Source organism: Rhinoraja longicauda, chromosome 33 (assembly GCF_053455715.1).
Source record: "Rhinoraja longicauda isolate Sanriku21f chromosome 33, sRhiLon1.1, whole genome shotgun sequence".
In the NCBI taxonomy this organism is placed as follows: domain Eukaryota; kingdom Metazoa; phylum Chordata; class Chondrichthyes; order Rajiformes; family Arhynchobatidae; genus Rhinoraja; species Rhinoraja longicauda.
The window spans coordinates 12,707,628-12,728,546 of record NC_135985.1 but is presented as its reverse complement, the minus strand read 5'-3'; the positions used below and the strand labels follow the sequence as shown (position 1 = coordinate 12,728,546).

The 20,919-nt window shown below is 43.4% G+C and overlaps 1 protein-coding gene across 4 annotated transcripts in view; it reads right to left on the bottom strand.

The window, feature by feature from the left end:
- Positions 1 to 13,243: 13,243 nt before the first annotated feature.
- rab27a (RAB27A, member RAS oncogene family) overlaps positions 13,244 to 20,919 on the bottom strand; it is a 101,318-nt gene continuing 93,642 nt past the window's right edge. For 3 of the 4 annotated variants that reach the window (XM_078427209.1, XM_078427211.1, XM_078427210.1), the window contains one exon: positions 13,244 to 14,468. In XM_078427209.1, coding sequence (XP_078283335.1) covers positions 14,267 to 14,468 — 202 coding nt within the window. In that variant the 3' untranslated portion in view covers positions 13,244 to 14,266. The remainder of the gene's footprint in view (positions 14,469 to 20,919) is intronic. The other variant, XM_078427212.1, reaches the window with a different exon arrangement.

The following is a 20,919-nucleotide window of genomic DNA, read 5'->3' as shown; positions in this document are numbered from 1 at the left end:
CTTGACATCAGTCTGAAGAAGGGTCTCGACCCAAAATGTCACCCATTCCTTCTCTCCAGAGATGCTGCCTGACCCGCTGAGTTACTCCAGCACTTTGTGACTACCTGCTGATTATCTGTTGTAGATAGCCCCTAATATTGTTACGAAATGAATATTGACAGAAGGGGAATAATGCTTTCTCTGCACGACTATCACTGAAGGATTTGAACAGTTGCTATAGATGGGAGTGAGACAAAAGCTCAACAAGTAAAATCATCTCATAAAGGCCCATAACTCAGCAACATGAGTTTCACTATTTTAATCAGATTTGCAAAATCAGATTAAAAAATGTGTGTGTAATTAAATTCAATAAACCGTAGGTATTATGCAGAAAAATGTTTCTGTTTAAAATGCAAAACATCTATGCATAGAATTCTACCATCCTAATTATGGTTTTGAATTAGGATTGGAAAAAATCTTCAAATGACTATTTTGATTTTGGGTAATAATGATTATGTTGAATGTCTTGGAATATGTGCCATCCCATAGATTCTTACAGCCTTTCAAAAGGAGAAATTAAGGTTCTCCAGTCATTGTTCCAATACTTGGAATGAGGCCATTCAGCCAGTTATTCCTGGGGCATAAATAAAACAAAGTGCTGGAAACACTCAGTAGGTCAGGCAGCATCTTTGGGAGGTGGAAGATCTGTCCCAACGGAACTGAAGCACCATTCTCTCTCTGTGTTTAGTTTTTGACTTTTATCTCAGATTTCCAGTATCTGCAATTTTTTGTTGTTCAATGCCTCGGACTGCTCTTTTTGATGTAAAGGTACAGCATGGAAATAAGCCATTCGGGCCACTGAGATCCACTAATCTCTGAAGCAGTAGCTGTACCAGCAGTGCCATTGTGCTGCCCCCTGACAGAGCAAATTAATTCTTCACAACCCCGCTCTTTCCCATTGCACTAAAGGTTTTCTGTTTTAGTTCTATTTTCCATTTCTTTTGGATGGTTCCCATTTGAAGCTTCTCACGTCACCCTCTTCGGCAGTGGAATTAACAACTACCACATCTCCAACATTTGTCCACTGCCACAAGATGGTTAACAGATGAAGGTTGAGATAGTTTAAAGGCGGCACAGAGGCTTTACCTTAAAGCTATAATATACATTGATGATATCAAGCCAAGAACAAAAATATATATTACATATTTTGTTACATTGTAGTATTTCACATTAAATTTAAACATACACATTTCAAACTAATAACCCTGCAAATATTTTTTTGTGTGGGAAAGCTAACACTGATGCTGTGTGGCATCATTGCATTTTAAATCCATCAAAACCTCTCTCCCTTCTTTGAAAGATGGGCTGCACACAAACTAACACATTTATTATCTTCACTGACATGTGTCATCATAATGAAATGTATTTTGAAGGCAGGTTTAGTGTATGGCATTAGTAATTCCTCATAATGAATGGAAGAAACATCATTCAACATGCTTTTCTGGACAGGTTGACAGCTGTCAGCTTTGTGTGATTGTATTGCCATCCATTCTTCAACATCATAAACTTGAAACCACTTGCATCTCAGCCGATCTTTGAAATCTGAAGGAAGGCAAGAAAATTTAGACCCACCCTTTAAAAATCTTAATCTTAATCTGGAATTTCTTTAGACAGAATAGATTCTTACAGTGGAAAAACAATAATCCCAGATTTGTCATTTCATTAATTATTTTTCTGGCCTGCATCTCTCTGAAATATTTCAATGCAATATAAAGTCTCATCAGTATGTATAATTTGTCGTTTTTACCTGAACTCTACAGTATGATAGAAATATGTTGCAGGAAATATCAGCAACTTCTCGAGAAATAAGAGCCTTTTTCAATGGAAAAAATGTGAAGAAGGATCCTGACCTGTAACATCACCTATCCATGTTCCCCAGAGATGCTGCCTGACCTGCTGAGTTACCCCAGCACTTTAAGCCTTTTGTAGTAGCTGTTTCTCACGTGACAACAAGTGCTCCTTGTGCCATCAGTCATCTGCATTCTGCCCAAATTATCAGCTGATCTCTGTCCCTCGGTACCTTTGGAAACTTATTTTGTTATCCACGACTCAGCCAATTTTTGTGGCATCTGAAAATTTACTGAGCTTACATTCTTCTCAAAGTCATTTATCTATGTTAGAAACAACAATGGTCCCGGCCCCATTCCCTGCAGTACACCACATGTTACAGACTTTAGCAGTAACACGCCAATCCACCACTATCTACCCCCTATCACCAAGGCAGTTTTGGAACCAGTTCACCAACACCGTGGATCCTTTATGCCTTCTGGAGCATCCTACTAGACAGAACCAGGTCAAAAGCCTTACTGGTCCATATGAACAACATTCATTGTCCTAACTTATTCACTGTCCTTAGTTACCTCCTCAAAAAATGCATTCAGATTTGTTTGACATGATTTCCCCTGCACAACACCATGCCAACAGCTCCTCAGTTCCTGCCTTTCCATGTGAACATAAATCCTGCCCCTCAGAATCTTCTCCAACAATTTCTCTATCACTGATGCAAGGCTCTCTGGCCTGTCTCCAGGCTTGTACTAACTGCTTGTTTTGAACAAGGGAACAACATTAACTATCCTCCAGTATTCTGGTGCCTCGTGGCTAGTAAAGATGAAAAATCATCAGAACCAGAGCAATCTCCTCCCTCGCTTCCCTTCCCATCCTGGGATAGATCCCATCTGGCCCGGGGATTTTATCCAGCCTAATGTCCTCCAATATTTGCAGCATATGCAAGATTTGGAAAACCGAAATCAAACAGGGCCTTTGAGGAATACAAAGGAAGCAGGAGAGAACCAACAGGAGATTAGCAGGGCTACAAGAGGCCATGGAATGCATTAAAACTAGATGGTAACCAGGGAGAGGGTTGCAGCACTCCAGAATAAAGAAGGGAAGGGGAGGGATTGGAAGGGGTTGTTCCAGGAAGGGGTTCTTCCATCAGTTTCCAGGAGCTATGGGTTATTCATCTCAGGAGCTTTCTTGGACATTAGAGCAGTCACTGAATTCTTCAACTACAAAAAAATCCCAACAAAATGACTTTTATTATTTTGGAGATGTGTTGGAGCAGAGTTATCAGACAGATATTGTAATGCAGCAGTTGTACCAACAGCAATAAACTAAACTCTCAAGCTCCCAGTCTCAGTCATCCATCAGCAGGCTGAGGCTGCGATTGACATTACATCCAGATTAATACATTGTGTAAATCATCAGTTACAGATCCCAAAATATAGCTCTTAACAGCAGAAAGATTGTCGCATCTTGCACCATTGTCACATATGACATTGATACGCTGAACATTCCAGCTTTTATTCCAAATGTAACTGCTGATCCTACACTGAATTTAATAATCTGGTACAATTCTAACCTTTGCACATCATTTTATCAATGCCCAGTATGAAAGCCTGAAGTTTAATCCACCTACTATCAGCATGTGAATCATGGCAGCTTTTCACCACAAATATCCTTCCTGGAATTGCAATCTCCTCACTGGTGTTAGCTTGATTTAGTCACTTCAGCAGCGGTTGACAAAACTGATTGTCACTGCTAGGAACCGGGGCTGTTTTATTTATTCATTTTTCAGGATGTGAGCTGCATCATCAAAACCAGCATTTATTGCCCACTCTAATTTTACTCAAGATGGTCCTCAGGCCATTATTTTGAACCATCGGGTCTGTCCGTGAAGATGCCAACATAGTGATGTTATTTATACACATACTGCTGCTTCAGGTGAGAGTAGTTGTGTGGTTTGTGAGCGATGATTGTGAAGTGGCTAATGAAATGGGAATCAAATGGGAAAAGGGCAAATGGAATTAAAGATAAAAACAAATCTTTGATTACAGGAACTGTCAGGTAATTAAATACTGGTATTTCTTTGCCTCTCAGTCGGTCAGTAAATTAAGGTGTAGAGGACAATGTTTCGTCCCCAGTGAGGCCACTGGTGCAACTGTACAATGTCTCACCCTGTATCTTGTCGTTGTTGCTTATGTTATTTTTCTGACAGTGAATATTGGAAGTGAAGGAGACATAGGATTCTTGTAGTTCTCACTGTCTTTTGATGTAATCATGGATGATCTTCATATTTAACTTCCCTTCCACACCCAATGGTTCCCCGGGAAGTGGCTGCGCTGCCATGCGGCTGCGGCTCGCCGGCAGTCTGTTTGTCTTTTTTTTTGTCTATGTGTTAGTGTTAGATGTGTGTAGTAGTCTATTTTTAGCTGTGTATATGTGGGGGGTGGTGGAAACCTTTAAAAAAAAAATCTCTTCCTCGACGGAGATGCGACCCTTTTCCAAGTCGTATCTCCGTCGCTCAGCGGCCCAACACCGTGGAGTGGGCGGCCTCCAGCTGGGATAGATCCTGAGGGCTCCAGTCGCAAGGCCAGGACTAACCATCTCGGAGCTGGCCGACTTTCGGAGGCTGCAGCTTTACCTCCGGAGGCTCGACCACGGGCCCTGTGGACTGCAACATCGGGAGCTCGCAGGTCCCTGGCTGGCGACCGGCTCCAGCCGTGGCGGCTTCCACCACCATGATTCGGAGGGTTTGATCGACCCGCTCGCAGGACCATAGCCCCGCGCGGCTCAGCCGCGGGACCTTCCATCGCCCCGCGCGGCCGCGGGACCTTCCATCTCCCTGCGGGGGCTCCGCGAGTCGGGAGCCTCGGTCGCCTCAAGGCAGAAGTCGAACTGTCTGTCTGTGGGAGAAGCATGGGGAAGAGAAAATATTTTTCTTGCCTTCCATCACAGTGAGGGGGTGCCTGGAGGAGTCACTGTGATGGATGTCTGTGTTAAACTTGTAATTGTGTGTCTTGTGTTTTTTACTCTGTACTGTTATGGCAGCGTGGCAAATGATTTTCGTTCAAATTCATTTTGAATGACAATAAAGGCAATCTAATCTAATTCCTAAAATGTGATCGTGACCCTAATTGTTTTCAAAAATTGATCATCAGGGATCCATTTCGAGAGATTCACTCTGAGTGAGGAAATCCCCCCCTAGTTTGAGTCCTAAATGTTTAACCCTTCATTCTCATACTAAGCACCACGAGAACCAGACTTAATAACCGAGGGAGACAATCTCTCAGGATCTGTCGTCTTTTCAGAATCTTCCAAGTTTCATTGAGATTCTAACTCTTACCAATTTCAGAAATAGTCAGCTCTTTATGCTGAGTCCTTTAACTCTGATCTTTAAATTAGTGCAGTAAATCAGAGACGTCCCTGGCCAGCTCAATTCCATCAAGGATAAAGCATCTTGCTCAACTGATACCGCAGTCCAACACTGTAAACACTCACTCCATCCACCACTGGCATACAGCAGTTCTAGCATGTAACATCTACAAATTGTAGTTACTCTCCCAGGCACCTTGCAAACCCACCGCCTCTCTCACCAGGGAAGACAAAAGTTGCAGGTGCTCGGGAACATCAATGAGCAGGTTGCTCCCCAAGCTGCCCACTTGAAATGCATCACTCTCCTTTCATTTCTGTGGGCCATAAACCAGGAATTCCTGACCTCACAGCACCGTGGCCGTTCCTGAAGATTAACACCTTTAAACAAGCTTACTGTGTGGCCAGGTTCAGCTCCAACTCCATCATCAAGTTTGCTGACGACACTGTGGTGGTGGGCCTGATCTCCGACAACGAGGAGAAGGCCTACTGGGAGGAGGTGGCTGATCTGGCACTCTGGTGTCAGGACAACAGCCTCCTCTTGAATGTCACAAAAACTAAGGAGCTGATTGTAGACTTTAGAAGGGCTCAACATCCGAGGACGTCCACGCCACTGGAGATAAATGGGATTACTGTGGATAGGGTGAGCAGCTTTAAATACCTGGGAGTCCACATCACATGGACAACACACATTGCCGCACTGGTGAGTAAGGCAAGGCAGCGCCTTTACCACCTCAGACAGTTGAGAAAATTCAGAGTCTCTCTGAGGATCCTCCAGTGCTTCTACTCTGGGGCTGTAGAAAGCATCTTGTCCGGAAACATTACAATCTGGTTTGGGAATAGCTCTGCCCAGGACAGGAAGGCTCTGCGGAAAGTAGTGCGTTCGGCTGAACGCACTATGGGAACTACACTCGCCCCCCTGCAGGACCTGTACATCAGGAGGTGCAGATCTAGAGCCAGCAACATTATGGGGGACCCCTACCACCCCGGCAACGGACTGTTCCAGCTGCTACGGTCAGGCAAACGCCTCCGCTGTCACGCTGTGAAAACAGAAAGGATGAGACGGAGTTTCTTCCCACAGGCCATCAGGACCTTTAACTCTCATATCACCAGGAACTAATTTAATTTACTGTATTAATTTATTTTTTTGTGTTAAAAAAAAAATCTATTCTGTTTTGTAGTTTTAGTACAATCCGCAGCGTTGCCACTTTCATTTCACTGCACATCTTGTATATGTATGTGACAAATAAAGTTGACTTGACTTGACTTGATCATGCTGGTAGTCAACTGGTACATCAACTAGTTTGCAAATTAAAGGATAGGAAATAGAAATCTCCACTTATTAATACTGGTTTAAGGTGATTAAACAAGAAACCCATTACAACCTGAAAACATGTAAATTGGGTTGCAATTGCTCTGCCTGCAAAGGATCACCCAACAGATGCATGTAGGCAGCAGCTGCAGAAAAGTGACTTGTGTTGGCATCTGGAAATATTCAAGGCACACAGCTTCCATTCATTTCAGTCATTAATTCTTCTTCATTGAAACTGCATCTGTCTAGACAGGGAAGCACCAGCAAAATGCAATAGAAATTGCACCCGAAACATAAAAGAGAATGTTTTTAAAATAGGTTCAGAATATACTGCACTGTTGGTGCTTGAATGGCATGAATTACACGTTGGTTTCCCTCGAACCTCCACTTGTGTACGTGGGGCGAAGCAACAGTGGTCAGTGAGGATGGAGAGGAATCTACAACAGCACAAGCAAAGTATCACAAAGTTATCACTGCTCGGCAGCTTCGGTGTAATGTCAACTTAGGTTAATTTATTTATCAGTAAATTACTGAAAGATAAACTAGAAACATACTTGCTATTCATACAGATTGGGAAAATCGCTCCTTATTTGGGACCTGTGGACTTTGCAAACTAGTGCAGCACTTTATCCAAGCTTGACATTAGAAAGTAATTTCAGACACGATGCAGTAAACCCATCATCCCCATTTGTCAAAGGTTACTTCCACTTTCCTTCCAATAATGACTTAATTACCATGTAAACACTGACAACATATATTGGAGTTTAATCACATTTAGCCTTCTGATGCAGGGAACCCACTTTCACCAGCAAAATTTACACTATTGATAGTAATGCCAAGATAACACCAGGAACCAATTCTGCCTCCGAATAGATGTTCCTCTTATAATTTGTGTGTGATCAGCCCACCAGTACCATCCTGTTACCATTTAGGTAGCAACACAATTGCAGTGGATATTTAGACAGCCATTAACGGTATACAGTGGTATAAATGATTTAACCACATTAAGCAAGGTGTGACAAAATACCCAAAACATTATGGAATAGCCGAATGCACAACAGTGGTTTCTTTCACCAGATTCGTGGGGTTCAGGCTGGGGGGAGTACTATAAACCTGGTGGTTGAAGCACCATTGTATTAGCAGCATTCCCCCCTCCCCACACCCGGGGATGTCCAGACAATAGGTAAGAAAGGGAAACTGATTTCTCGTATGCGAGGTCAGTCAAGTCTTTGTCAGCCCACAGTACAATGACATTAATCACATTCCTCCACCTATTTCTCTAATAACCCATTCTCTCACGTGCCCTTTAACTCCAGACTAGTGTACTATCGCCCACTTGCAATTACAATGCCAATGAATCCTTCCATCAGCACATCTTTGGAATGTGGAAGGAAACTAGAGCACTCTGGAGAAATCCATGTGGTCAGCGAGAATGTGCAAACTCTACAGGCAGCACTGGTCGGAGTCAAACTTAGTCACTGGAGCTACCATTGTCTACATTGTCTACAAGTTTCCAGTCAGGTTTCAGGGTCCACCACAGCACAGAGTCTGCCTTGTTGAAGGTACACAACGACCTGCTTCTCGTCATCGACACCGGCGACTGTGCAATCTTGCTCCTTTTCGACCTCAACGCAGCGTTCAATACAGTGGACCACACCATCCTTATTGACCGTCTCCGGTACGGGGTTGGCGTTGATGGCACTGCCCTGAGCTGGTTCGTTTCCTATCTCAAAAATAAGAGTTTCTCCATCAACATAGTCAATTATTCCTCTTCCCCAGCTAGCCTCTCCTGCAGGGTTCCACAAAGCTCTATCCTAGGCCCCATTCTCTTCTCTCTGTACATGCTCCCCCTTGGCCAAATCATTCAAAGGCACGGCATTTCTTTCCACTGCTATGCAGATGACACACAGCTTTATCTCCCCCTGAAACCCAACAACCGGTCAAATTTAATCAGTCTCATGCACTGCCTTGAGGACATAAAATGTTGGATGGCACTGAACTTCCTTCAACTAAACGAGATCAAGTCTGAGATCATCCTATTCGGCCCCCCAGACTCCATCAAAACGGTAACAGGCAGCCTTGGAAGCCTATCCTCCCTAGTCAAACCGCATGTCAAAAACCTTAGCGTAATATTTGACTCTGCATTAAAGTTTGACAAGCATGTCAACGCTGTGGTAAAAGCCAGCTTCTTCCAGCTTCGTACCATAGTTAAAATCAAACCATTCCTCCAATTTGACGCATTGAAAAAATCATTCACGCATTCATTTCCTCCCGCCTAGACTACTGCAACTCCCTATACACTGGGATCAGCCAATCATCCCTGTCCCGCCTACAATTGGTCCAAAACGCCGCAGTGAGACTCCTGACAGGTACCCGTAAAAGGGACCACTTCACCCCGATTCTGGCCTCTCTCCACTGGCTCCCAGTACGGTACAGAATCAACTTCAAGCTCCTACTATTCACATACAAAGCCCTAAACGGGCTTGACCCCCCCCCCCCCCCATATCAAAAATCTTCTAACCCACCACTCTATCTCCAGGTCCCTCAGGTCAGCCGATTTGGGGCTACTCACTATCCCGTGGTCGAGGCTTAAGCTCAGGGGTGACCGCGCTTTTGCGGTTGCAGCTCCAAGACTGTGGAACGGCATCCCTCTCCCCATAAGAACTGCCCCCTCCATCGACTCCTTTAAGTCCAGGCTCAAAACCTATTTCTACTCCCTAGCGTTTGAGGCCCTCTGAGGGGGCAATGTGAACTGTTTATGTATGTGCTGTTATGTTTGTGTGCCATTGTATGTTCGTTTGGCTCTATGGCTCTACAACATGGTGGCGCGCATGGACGCAGCAGCTTTTGGCTCTCTGATATGGTGTTGTTTGATTGTATGTGTAGTGAATGTAGTGTGTGTAAGAACCTGTTACCAAGCAAGATACGCCTACGTCTACAGTCGGGCGGTCTTGCTAAACATTGGACTGCGGTGTCAGACCGATGTTACGAGCACTTTCCACCGAAGCTCATGACATCCCACAGGACATACATAGCGAGGCTACCGGGATCTACCTGGATTGTGGCCGTACCAAGGAGGCGGTGCAGGCGGCTTAGTGAGCGCAGGAGGAAACGCAGGAGGAAGCGCAGGAGGAAGCGCGGTTGTCGAGCGGGCCTGCTAGCTCGTCTGAGGAAACAACCACACAAGCCACCGGTACCGAGCATCTTCCTCTCCAACGCTAGATCCATCGTTCACAAAACAGACGAACTGGAGCTGCTAATCGCTGGAAACTCCAACAACCGCGACTGTCGTGTGACGATTATAACGGAGACATGGCTACATCCGCTAATCCCAGACGCAGCAGTACAGCTAGTGGGGCACTCCATCCACCGGCACGACAGGAACGGTGACTCCGGTAAGAGCAGAGGAGGGGGTCTGTGTATTTACATACACAATGACTGGTGCACTCACAGTAACATTATATACAGCCACTGCTCTCCCGATCTGGAAGCAATGACTGTTAAGTACAGACCCTTCTATCTGCCGCGTGAGTTCACCGTAGTATTCATCACTGCTGTTTACATACCACCAGATGCTAACGTCAGCATAGCTCTCGCCCTGCTGCATGACACTGTAAACAAACAACAAACAGCACTCCTGGAGGAGTGCATGTCATTGCTGGGGACTTTAATAAAGCATGCTTAAGGACAGTACTCCCCAAATTTGTGCAGTATGTACAGTGTGCCACCAGGGGGAAGAACACACTGGGCTATGTTTATTCCATCTTAAAGCACGCTTACAGAGCAGTACCTCTCCCACATCTGGGTCTCTCAGACCACCTCTCACTGCTCCTGATCCCAGCATACATCCCGCTCAGGAGGCAAACTAAGCCAGACACAAAGATTATAAGAACCTGGCCATCGGGAGCACTCACAGAGCTTCAGGACTGCTTTGCACACACAGAATGGACTATATTTGAACACCAGGACCTAGAGGAATATACAGGAACTGTTCTGTCCTATATAAAAAGCTGCACCGATAATGTGACTGTTAACAAACACATCCGGGTATACCCCAACCTCAAACCCTGGATGACTAGAGAGGTACAGTCTCTTTTGAAAGCACGCAACTCTGCCTTCAGGTCTGGCGACAGAGCACAATCCAGCGCGGCAAGGGCTGAGCTGAGGAGGGGCATCAAAGCAGCCAAGGAGGACTACAAGAGGAAAATAGAGGACCATCTGACTCAGAACAACCCACGACAGGTGTGGCAGGGTCTACAGCAGATAACCAACTACAAGGGCAAAACATCTGTGACTCCCAGCGTGGATACCTCACTGGCATCATTTCTTTGCCCATTTTGAGACTGCAATGCCACACACAGCCATCCTGCCCCCACCATCTACCACACCCCACATGCTCACTCTACAGGAACACCAAGTGAGACGTGTACTAAAGACGGTGAATCCAAACAAAGCAGTAGGACCTGATGGAGTACATGGTAAAGTACTGAAAGCTTGTGCTGACCAGCTCTCAGGGGTCCTCACAAAGATCTTCAACATCTCCCTGACACAAGCCACCATCCCATCCTGCTTAAAATCGGCTACTATTATCCCTGTCCCCAAAAAGCTTGCTGTCAGTAGTCTAAATGAGTACAGTCCAATAGGCCTTACATCGGTTGTTATGAAATGTTTTGAGAAACTTGTGGCACAACACATCAACACCATCTTTCCACCCAGCTTTGACCCTCATCAGTTTGCCTATCGAGCAAACAGATCTACAGAAGACGCCATCAATACAGCCCTCTACACTGCACTGAGCCACCTGGAGAGCCCGGGGACCTATGTAAGAATGCTCTTCATAGATTACAGCTCGGCATTCAATACGATCACCCCGGGCATACTAGTGGACAAGCTGTATAATAACCTGGGTTTTCCCCCATCCATCTGCGCCTGGATAAGAGACTTCCTCACGAACCGCCCACAATCTGTCAAGATCGGCCCCCACAGCTCCTCCACCATTACGCTCAGTACTGGCTCCCCGCAGGGCTGTGTGCTGAGCCCCCTCCTCTATGCTCTGTATACACACGACTGCACTCCTATCCACCCCTCCAATTCAATCATCAAATTTGCAGACGACACAACTGTGGTCGGTCTGATCACTGGAGGAGAGGAGTCTGCATACAGAGACGAGGTCTGTGCTCTGTCCAAATGGTGCGAGGCAAACAACCTAGCACTGAATACCAGTAAGACAAAATAAATGGTACTGGACTTTAGGAGACATAGAGCAGTTCCTACCCCACTTCTTATAAATGGGGAGGAAGTGGAGAGGGTCTCCACCTTCAAGTTCCTGGGGACCACCATCTCCCAGGACCTCTCCTGGACTGCAAATACTACAGCAGTAGTTAAAAAGTCACAGCAGAGATTGCACTTTTTAAGACTGCTCCGGAAAAACAAACTGAAGGAGAATCTGCTGGTGACCTTGTACCGCTCCACCATTGAGAGCGTACTGGCATACTGCACCATAGTGTGCTATGCTGGCTGCTTAGCTGCAGACCACAAGGTCCTCCAGAAGGTTATTAAGGCAGCAGAGAAAATTATCGGCTGAAGGACATCTCCAGCTCGCGTTGTCTAAACAGGGCCAGAAATATAATTAAGGACAGCACACACCCAGGATATGAACTGTTTGCTCTCCTGCCCTCTGGGAGGCGCTACAGGAGCCTAAGGGCCAGAACAAACCGACTTAAAAACAGTTTCTTTCCCTGGGCCATAAGAACTGTGAATGGAAATACTTGACTTGATGTGACTCTCACTTTCGTTGCACTTTTTAAATATATATACAGCATCTTAGGTGCAAAACTCATTTATTATTTATTCGTTTTTATTGGGATTTTATTGATATTGGTACTTGTTGTGTTGGTTCCTATGTTTGCGCGATTGTTTTTGAAAGATTTGCACTGTTGCACTGTTTCAGATGTAGCACTTCTAATATTGTTATACTGTTCGTACAATGACTATAAAGGCATATTATTATAATATTATTATTGTTTCTTAGTACCTGAAGTGATGTACAGCACTTTGGTCAACGTGGGTTGTTTTAAAATGTGCTATACAAATAAAATTGACTTGACTTGACTACAATGTGCACAATTAACGCTGCACATTGTAGACAAATTAGACCAGCACTTGAGAAATGCTGAAGTCACCATGAATCATCTTTTAATTGATCCTTTAAATGAGCCAACGGAATTAACGCAAACTCTCTGTTGAAATATGGTACTGCGTCAGTGTTTAAAAATATTAAGTTCAATTTCCACCCATTTCAGAAAAAGCAATTGGTCAAATATTTTGCAATGGAAATGTCTATTAATCCATTAATGTAATGGATTAGCAGATAACTATGTCAAGAATTTCTGTCTCTCATAGCTATTTGACCACTTCTTTGACAGATGTACTCATTTAATAAAATGTTTTTCTGGTGCAACTGAAGATATTGTCATGAGGTACATAAATGTTCATTTAGTTGTCAAATCAATCACTTCATCACTGAAATTTACCAATAAAAGATTTGACTTGCGATAGTTAGTGACTGGATGGAGAGTATTGCAGTCTGACTACTCATCCCAGCAACCTCATGGCTGATTACTAACAAGAGACCATCCCGTCTATTTCCCTATTTAATTCCACTCCAATCAGCTTCCATTATGTGAAGACCACCATTTCAAGAAACAATATAATTTTAAACATTATGAACAACAAAACAGAAAGTTGAGGGAATTTTGTTTTATTAGAAAGGATATCCTGACAGTACTTTCAGATGATGACTTTAAAACATTGTAAATAGATAAAATTTGAGAAAAATACAATAATTTGTATCAAATTTAATTACATCTACATTCTAGAATCTTTAAATGCAGTGAAATTTAGTACTCCTGAAATTTTGAACTGCAGAACACATTGGGTTTGCCATGGTAAAGTGCACACTGACCTTGCTTTCAATTTACCCAACATGTACCAAACCAAGTTTATTTTCTTTTTAAACAAAAAGGCAAAATAATATTTTTGACAAGCGTTCCATAACTCAACATCACTTAGAATCTAGTCTTTCAATCAAGTATTTGGCAGGTTTTAAACTTTTTGGCATCCCTCCAGTGTAAAAACTTGTCAATGCACCAGTAGTCATTTAGGCACATACTTGTAAGGAAGTTTAACAGTGGTTCAGAAAAATAAAATGAAGCCTAATACATTTTTGTTTTGCTCAAATCACAAGCACCAAGAATTAGTAGCAAAGCCATAAATAATGATTCCAAGAGCAAGCGAGAATGTTTGATTTTCAGAAGCCCCACTGGTACTATAAAATAGGAGGGGTGAGGAAAGACCATAAATGCACAATGTATCAATGAGATCCATGTAAAACCTAGATTATACAAGCACAGATTGGGCATTTTTGGCTGTTGGTCCATACTCATAAAAGCTATTAAATGCAGTGGCCAAATGTGGCTTGATTGCGATTCATTTGAGAGATTTTCCACCAACCCATAATAAAACTACTGCTGGGAGTCAGCCTGACCCGACTTCCTGTAGAAACAAAGAGTACATATCAATTTACATAAGGCATCGGCAACCCCTTTCATTTAATGTTGCACATGGTCCACAAATAAGTAAATCATTTTGTTCTCATTTTACCAAAATATTAGTTTGGTGGACAGCATGCATCTAAGAAACAAAAAATGTTCAAGTCAATGATCAACAAAAAAAAAGGGGGGGGGGACAAATTCCATACAGATCGATCTAGCAAGCACATTTGCCCTTGTCTTGATCCTCTGCATTTAGATGTTCAGTGGAGTTCTGGCCATTGGACCGGACAACCCCTTCAGGTATCCACGATTTGTCCACGCACCGTTCCATGCGCTTCATGATGAGCTCCAACAGTGTCTCCACAACCTTGTTCACGTTGGACGCTGTTGCTGCACTTGTTTCAAAGTAGGGTAGGCTGTGAAAAAAAGGCAAGCTATTTGCTAGAGATAAACATATATGGAAATATGCTAACTACTTACATTAAACTATTGACAACAGGACAGTGCACAAATACACATATATGGCAATGATCAACAGTGTTTCTGATATTAACCCCAAACCACAAATTGATCCACATTGTCAACATGCAATCAGGTTTAACGTTTCTGATCAGCACCAAAACATGAATCCATCCACGGGAATGAAAATCAAAAAAATCTAGATACTGTAAATGCTCAACAGGTAAAGCTGCATCCGTGGAAAAGAGAGATGGAATATGTCTGAAGAAGAGTCTCAACTCGAAACATCACCCATTAGTTCTCTCCAAAGATGATACCTGTCCCGCCCGCCGAGTTACTCCAGCATTTTTTGTCTATCTAGAATTAATTCAGGATGCTTGTATCCGTTTGAGTGAAAGGCGAGACTGACAAGAAAACCTGACTGATGAGAGATATGAAGGTTCTGGTCAGGAAAAAGGTGGCGACAAATGGCAGGTTTTTAAGCACAGGGATGAAGCAAATCCCTTGAGGTACACAAGGGATGTAGGATACACTTGAAATTATGAGGGCAACAAATAGGAAAGAGATATCCCTGGTAGATAAGAGAATCCTAAAAGATTCTATGTATATTAAGAGCAAAAGTGTAGATAGGGGGAGATTATGTCCCTTTACGCATGTAAAACCATGGGAAAAGGGCGAGGTCGTCAATGAATACTTTCATCTGCATTTACTCAAGAGAAGAACATGAAGGTTGTTGAGTTCCCCCTCGCCTATTCTTCTGCCATCCACCTGCACTCAGGGCAATTTACAGTGGCCAATTATACTACCAGCTCGTCTTTGGGATAGGGGAAGAAACCGGAGCAACTGGATGAAGCCGATGCAGTCAGAGGGCGTTTACACACTGATGGGGCACAAGCTCAGGATTGGAGCTGTTTTAACAGCACTAACCACTGCATCACTGGCACCAAATGGATGCTTCTATCCTTGGTGACTGTTGAGGAAAAAGGTTCTGAAATGTTCCCAAATAATTGACAAGAATCTATCCACAAACCTTCCATTTGGAGCTGACACTTGCATTGGTTGTGTTAATTGGGGTCATCGACTGTGGCTAATTTATGCCAATATGGAAATATATATTAAATATTAAAACAAAAGGTGCTGGCAACAATTTTCACCTTCAGATTTCATAAGCTGCTGTTTCTCTGCCTGCACTATGCTTCTGTCACAATAACAAATTATCTCCAAGTGAACTCCCGCACACACATGTAAGGTTATTTAGTAATCTCACATCAGCACCGACAGACAATCAATTTAAAGTTAACCCCCAGCAAGCAGCAGTGAAACTGTATTCACCCAGGCCTACAAACTGCTCACCCACAAGCTGTAGTGGAGAGCAGAGAACAGGCAAATCCTCACCAACCCTCTGGTTCATCTTCTGGATAGGTTGACCCCTCCTTCCCTGTTCCTTTCCTCCTCAGAATCAATGCACTTGCTCTTTTTTTAGAGGGGGTCTGATCATATACTACTTTTCTTCACTTCCTCATCTTTACCTCTTTACATGGTTATGCACATTTCTATAAAGCAATACCATCTGATTCCATTCAAACTCTGAGGGTTTTGCATCATATGAGGTCTGGCTCTACAGGGTGAAACACATTTCCCTGGAGGACACACCTACAAAATGTTTGGCTGAAATGAAACCCAGCTTAATGTGGCCCTACCTCTGTGCACAAGCTACCATTTCAATACACTAAGAAACACTGCAGTGTCAAAAGAACAATCTTTCTAAAGAGATATAACTCCGAAGCCCCAATTATCCTCAGTGGTATAAAGAATCTCGTCGCCAAGCTAAACACAGCTGTAATTTCTACATGGTGGAACCAAAATGTATAAAAATACCCTCTAATAAAATCTGACAATGTGCACTTTAACCACATGTGATTTTTTCTATTACAAATCTCAAATTGTGGAGTATAGAGGCAAATAAATAAATGATGGGCCTTTGTCCCAAACATTATGGAGGGCACTGTACCTCCTCTGACAGCTCGTTCCATATAACCGCCACCCTCTGTGTGAAAAAGTTGCCTAGCAAGCAGAACCTTATCAAAGACCTTACTGAAGTCTATTTGAACAAGTTACTTCTTCAAGGGTAAGCCTGATGTTACAGGCTATGTAACTTGAACACTACACCCCATTCCCACTCTGTTTTTGGCATCCTGCACTGGTCCTTGAAGCTCAAGGTATGGCCTCTCACTGCTGACCAGGCAGAGTTCAGCCCTGAAAATTCAACGCTGAAAGTTAACAATTTCAGACAACCAGCCATGACTGCCCATATCGAGCCAAAGAAAGGTCAACTACCTGTAACGGTAGCTCAGTAAAAAGACAGTTAATTTCTCTGCCACGTACGATGGATGATATGCATAGGATGCGGAACACAGGATTAGTAATCAATAGCAAAAGGAAAACTGCAGGCGGCTTAGGGACTGAGAAACCTGGCAACAGCGAGAGAAATCGCTTAATAATGCACTGATTTAACATGCAACAAACAATTCCTCACTCAGAAAATGAACCCATTTGGAAATAGACGGTATCACAAAAAGTTTTTAAATTCTTCTCGAACTTGGTATAATCAGAATGCAATAAGAAAAATAGACACCTTCAAAGACTAGAGGGCCTAGCAAAATTTAAAGGAGATGTGCAGATTTTTGGTTTACATCGCGATTCGTGGGTGGCATTTAATAGGCTTTTAGATGAGCACATGAACATGCAGGGAATGTATGGATACGTATATCATGCAGACTGAGGAGATTAGTTCAACATGACATGTTCAGCATTGACATTGTGGGCTGATGGGCCTGTTCCTGTACTGTTCTATGTTTTAACATTCCTACAGCCAGTTATTTATCTACCTTGCTCAATAAGAGCACATGGAATTTGTGACTAACTTTGGCTCAGTGAATTTATTCAGAGACACAGGTTGGAAAGAGTTTAGTTATGGTAGAGCCAATTCATGCTTCAATAAATTCTGTAAGGTTACTGCTAATTTTGCCTCCTGCATTCATGGCTTCAGCTTCTCCCCAACAAAGCCTCTTCAGAGTGTCTCAAATTATAGGACTTTACAAATCCAGCTAAACTGAGATGGAATAATCAACGCCAAAAGTTGACATACAACTCAGTCTGCTGTTAACAATAATCACTCTGTTTTCACTCTGGTTTGCAGCTTGATACTACGTATGGACTTCACAAATCAAACCTTATCAGCAGGCTGGTGCTAAGTTCCAAAGAAACAAAGTTATTGCCTCGAAATTCAGATGCATTGCTTATTCTTTCTCCAATACATTTGACAAATCTATTTTTTTCCTGGAGCAGAAAACATTTGTGACTTTTACTGGATTGAACACCGCAGGATTACACTGGGCATTTCTGCACATGATTCATACAGTCATGCCTGATGCAATATCTGTGTCAGTCAAGCATTGGATGACTGTTCCCCATACAATCTTTCTTTTGGAAAGCCTCAGGGAAATTCGACTAATACATCTTATGTCATTGAGCACTCTCGTCACACCCACGCCTTCAAACACAGTATTGGGTTGGAATGATTTTTCCTCTCAGTTCCCCACTTTCCTACATCACCAAACACCACCCCAATTCTGATCACCCAAGGCATCAAACATCACTCCCCATACCATCTGCCCCAACGATCCCCAGCTACTTGCCCCATGCATCTCCCATACACCCAACCCTTGCAGGCAGCTCTCCCACTCAATCCCCTCCCACTACACGGTGTCCTTTTATCCACGACCGTACATCTTGTCGACAGAACAGCTGTTGACTCACAACACTGCAGCAACCATCCAGCACAGCTCTTACGTGCTCCTAAATCGCAAGGAAATTAAGTTTGCAATGCGAAGACTGTTTGCCAATCATTAAATATCTGTAGTCCCATTTTCAACAAGGGAGAATTTGAAGCATTTGTTAAGTTACCTTCTCCCTGACCCAAATGCCAGACTGATAAACACACTCAAGTTGATGGTGGTCCCCATTTTTTGAGGCAAGTATTACTTTTATAAATGAAGTTTTTCTTAATTCCTCCTTTGCCTTTTGCCTGAATATTTTAGCTTGATTGAACGGAAGCGCTCCTCCACTGTCACTGGGAAAAGGTTTCCAACTAAACCCGATATTCCACAGGAATGTGTGTTGCAAACATCCCAAAGTAACAGCTCTTGGAAACAACATTGTGACAATAACATTAACAGATGAAGTAGCCACACACCTACACACACACAAACACCACCTGCAAAACTCGATCAGACAGCAGAAGCAAACATACGGGGGAGAACATTTAGCAACATTGATTTCAAAAGAAAATGTTGGAAAAGAAGAGACATTTACCCAGCTGATATGTAAACCCTCAAAAGAATAAATGGACCCATTTAAAAAAGTCCAGCAAATTACTGCTCAATTACCTCAATCAGCTCAATCTCTATTGCTCCATTATGTTGAAACAACTTTTCTTCAGCTTTCCAAATTTTCATTGTTAATGAATCTCTTCAAATTCACCCAACTAAGAACTTAATGCTGAAGCTTTGATTCAATATTCAGATCGATGAGACTGGAACAGATGCCACTTTCAAGTGTTTCCAGATCATGCAATGTTACTGTGATAAATTGAGGCTCCTGAGGCTCATTCCAGTCAAGCCCAACATTCAGATCACTAAATTTAACTGACCACAGTACGTAGACACCCTGCAACATCGATCCATTAAACAAAAATATCTTATGTGGCCTTTTGAGATGCAGGAAGATTGGAAACAGAAGGACAAATTGTTTGGTTCCTCTTGCTTCCCAATAGAAATCACTGCGACTGATCCCTTATCTCAGCTTAACTACTCTATTAATCCAATGTCCCTCGATTCCCTTAACACCCAAAATCCTCACCTGCTCCCCCCTCCCCCCCCCAAAAAAATTATTGTTCCCTTTCCAGGAAACAAATTATGAAATCTCCCCGACCAACAAGAGAACCAACAATCGAAGTTTTCTTCCTGTGGGAAAGTGGTGGGACTCAACTCAACATCACCAAATGACCACACAATGGATCAGCACACTCATCAGGTCAATACAGCTCAACAGTACACCCTCACTGCCACCACCCTCAACATGGCATCTGCCCAGAATTGGAGGAGGCATACAACAGTGTCATTGAAGAGGCTTTCAGACAGGCACATGGTTAAGCAGGGAATAGAGAGTATGAATCAAGTGCAAGAAGGATTTGTTTAATTTAACATCATGTTTGGCAAAGGGCCCGTTCCTGTGCTCTACTGTGCGATACCAGGTGGTGCCTCCTGCACTGGCTGCCTCACCAACAGACTGTCTGTCCTTTCTGCTGTTTTTTTTAAATTTTAAGTATGTGTTAAAAGTATGTTTTAGTGTTCCTTGGTTTGTTTTATGTGGGGGGGGGGGAATTGAGGAAGCTTTATTTCAATCGCTTACCTCGATGGAGATGTGATTTTTCTCCGTATCGTATTTCCATCCCCACTGTGGCCTAACATCGAAGAGTTGCCGGTCTTTCCTGGAGACCGACCGGCCCGGCGCTTCATGCACAGCGCGGACTTTAACATCGTGGAGTTTGCGATCCTTTGCCGAGGATCAACTTTGGAGAGCTCCTACCGCGGAGCCTGTGGACTTTAACATCGAGAAGCCCACGGTCTCTGGTAAGAAGAGGTCGACTCGGGACCTCCATGCTGCGGAGAGTGTCTCAACCGTCCCAACGCGGGGAGTTTCGATCATCCCAACGCGAGGGCCTCGTACAGTCGGCAGCGGCGACTGCCGATGGTTCAACAGCTCTGACCGCGGGTGAACAAAGTGGAAGATGATTGAACTTTATTACCTTCCATCACAGTGAGGAATGGGGAATCCGCTGTGGTGGATGTTTATGTTAAACTGTATGTTATGTGGCTGTGTGTCTTGGTGCTTTATACTTAGTATGGCTGTATGGCAACTCAAATTTCACTGTACCTTAATTGGTACACGTGACAATAAATTGATCTTGAAATCTTGATAGTCTCTGTTATGGTCACTGTATTCAAAATGCATTTAATTAAGAAAAACATTGCATGTGGAAGCTGTGATATTTACATTATTGAGTAACAGACTCCACTGATGAGACATGCTGTGTATATCCCAATTCATGTAATTAAGCAAACAAGAAAAGAAATTCAAGAAAGATCTTCCAACCAGCTCTGAAAGGCATGAGGTTTAGTACACTCTCACCAGCCCCAGTGACCAGTGAAAGCCACCCAGCTCAAGACAGCAGCACAGCAGAGAGAGTGTTTCCAATGTCAAGAAAGCACTGTTCACATTGCAGCTACATTGAAGGTTGACGTTTACTGTCTTACTGAACACATAACTGGGTGATTTTCTTCCACG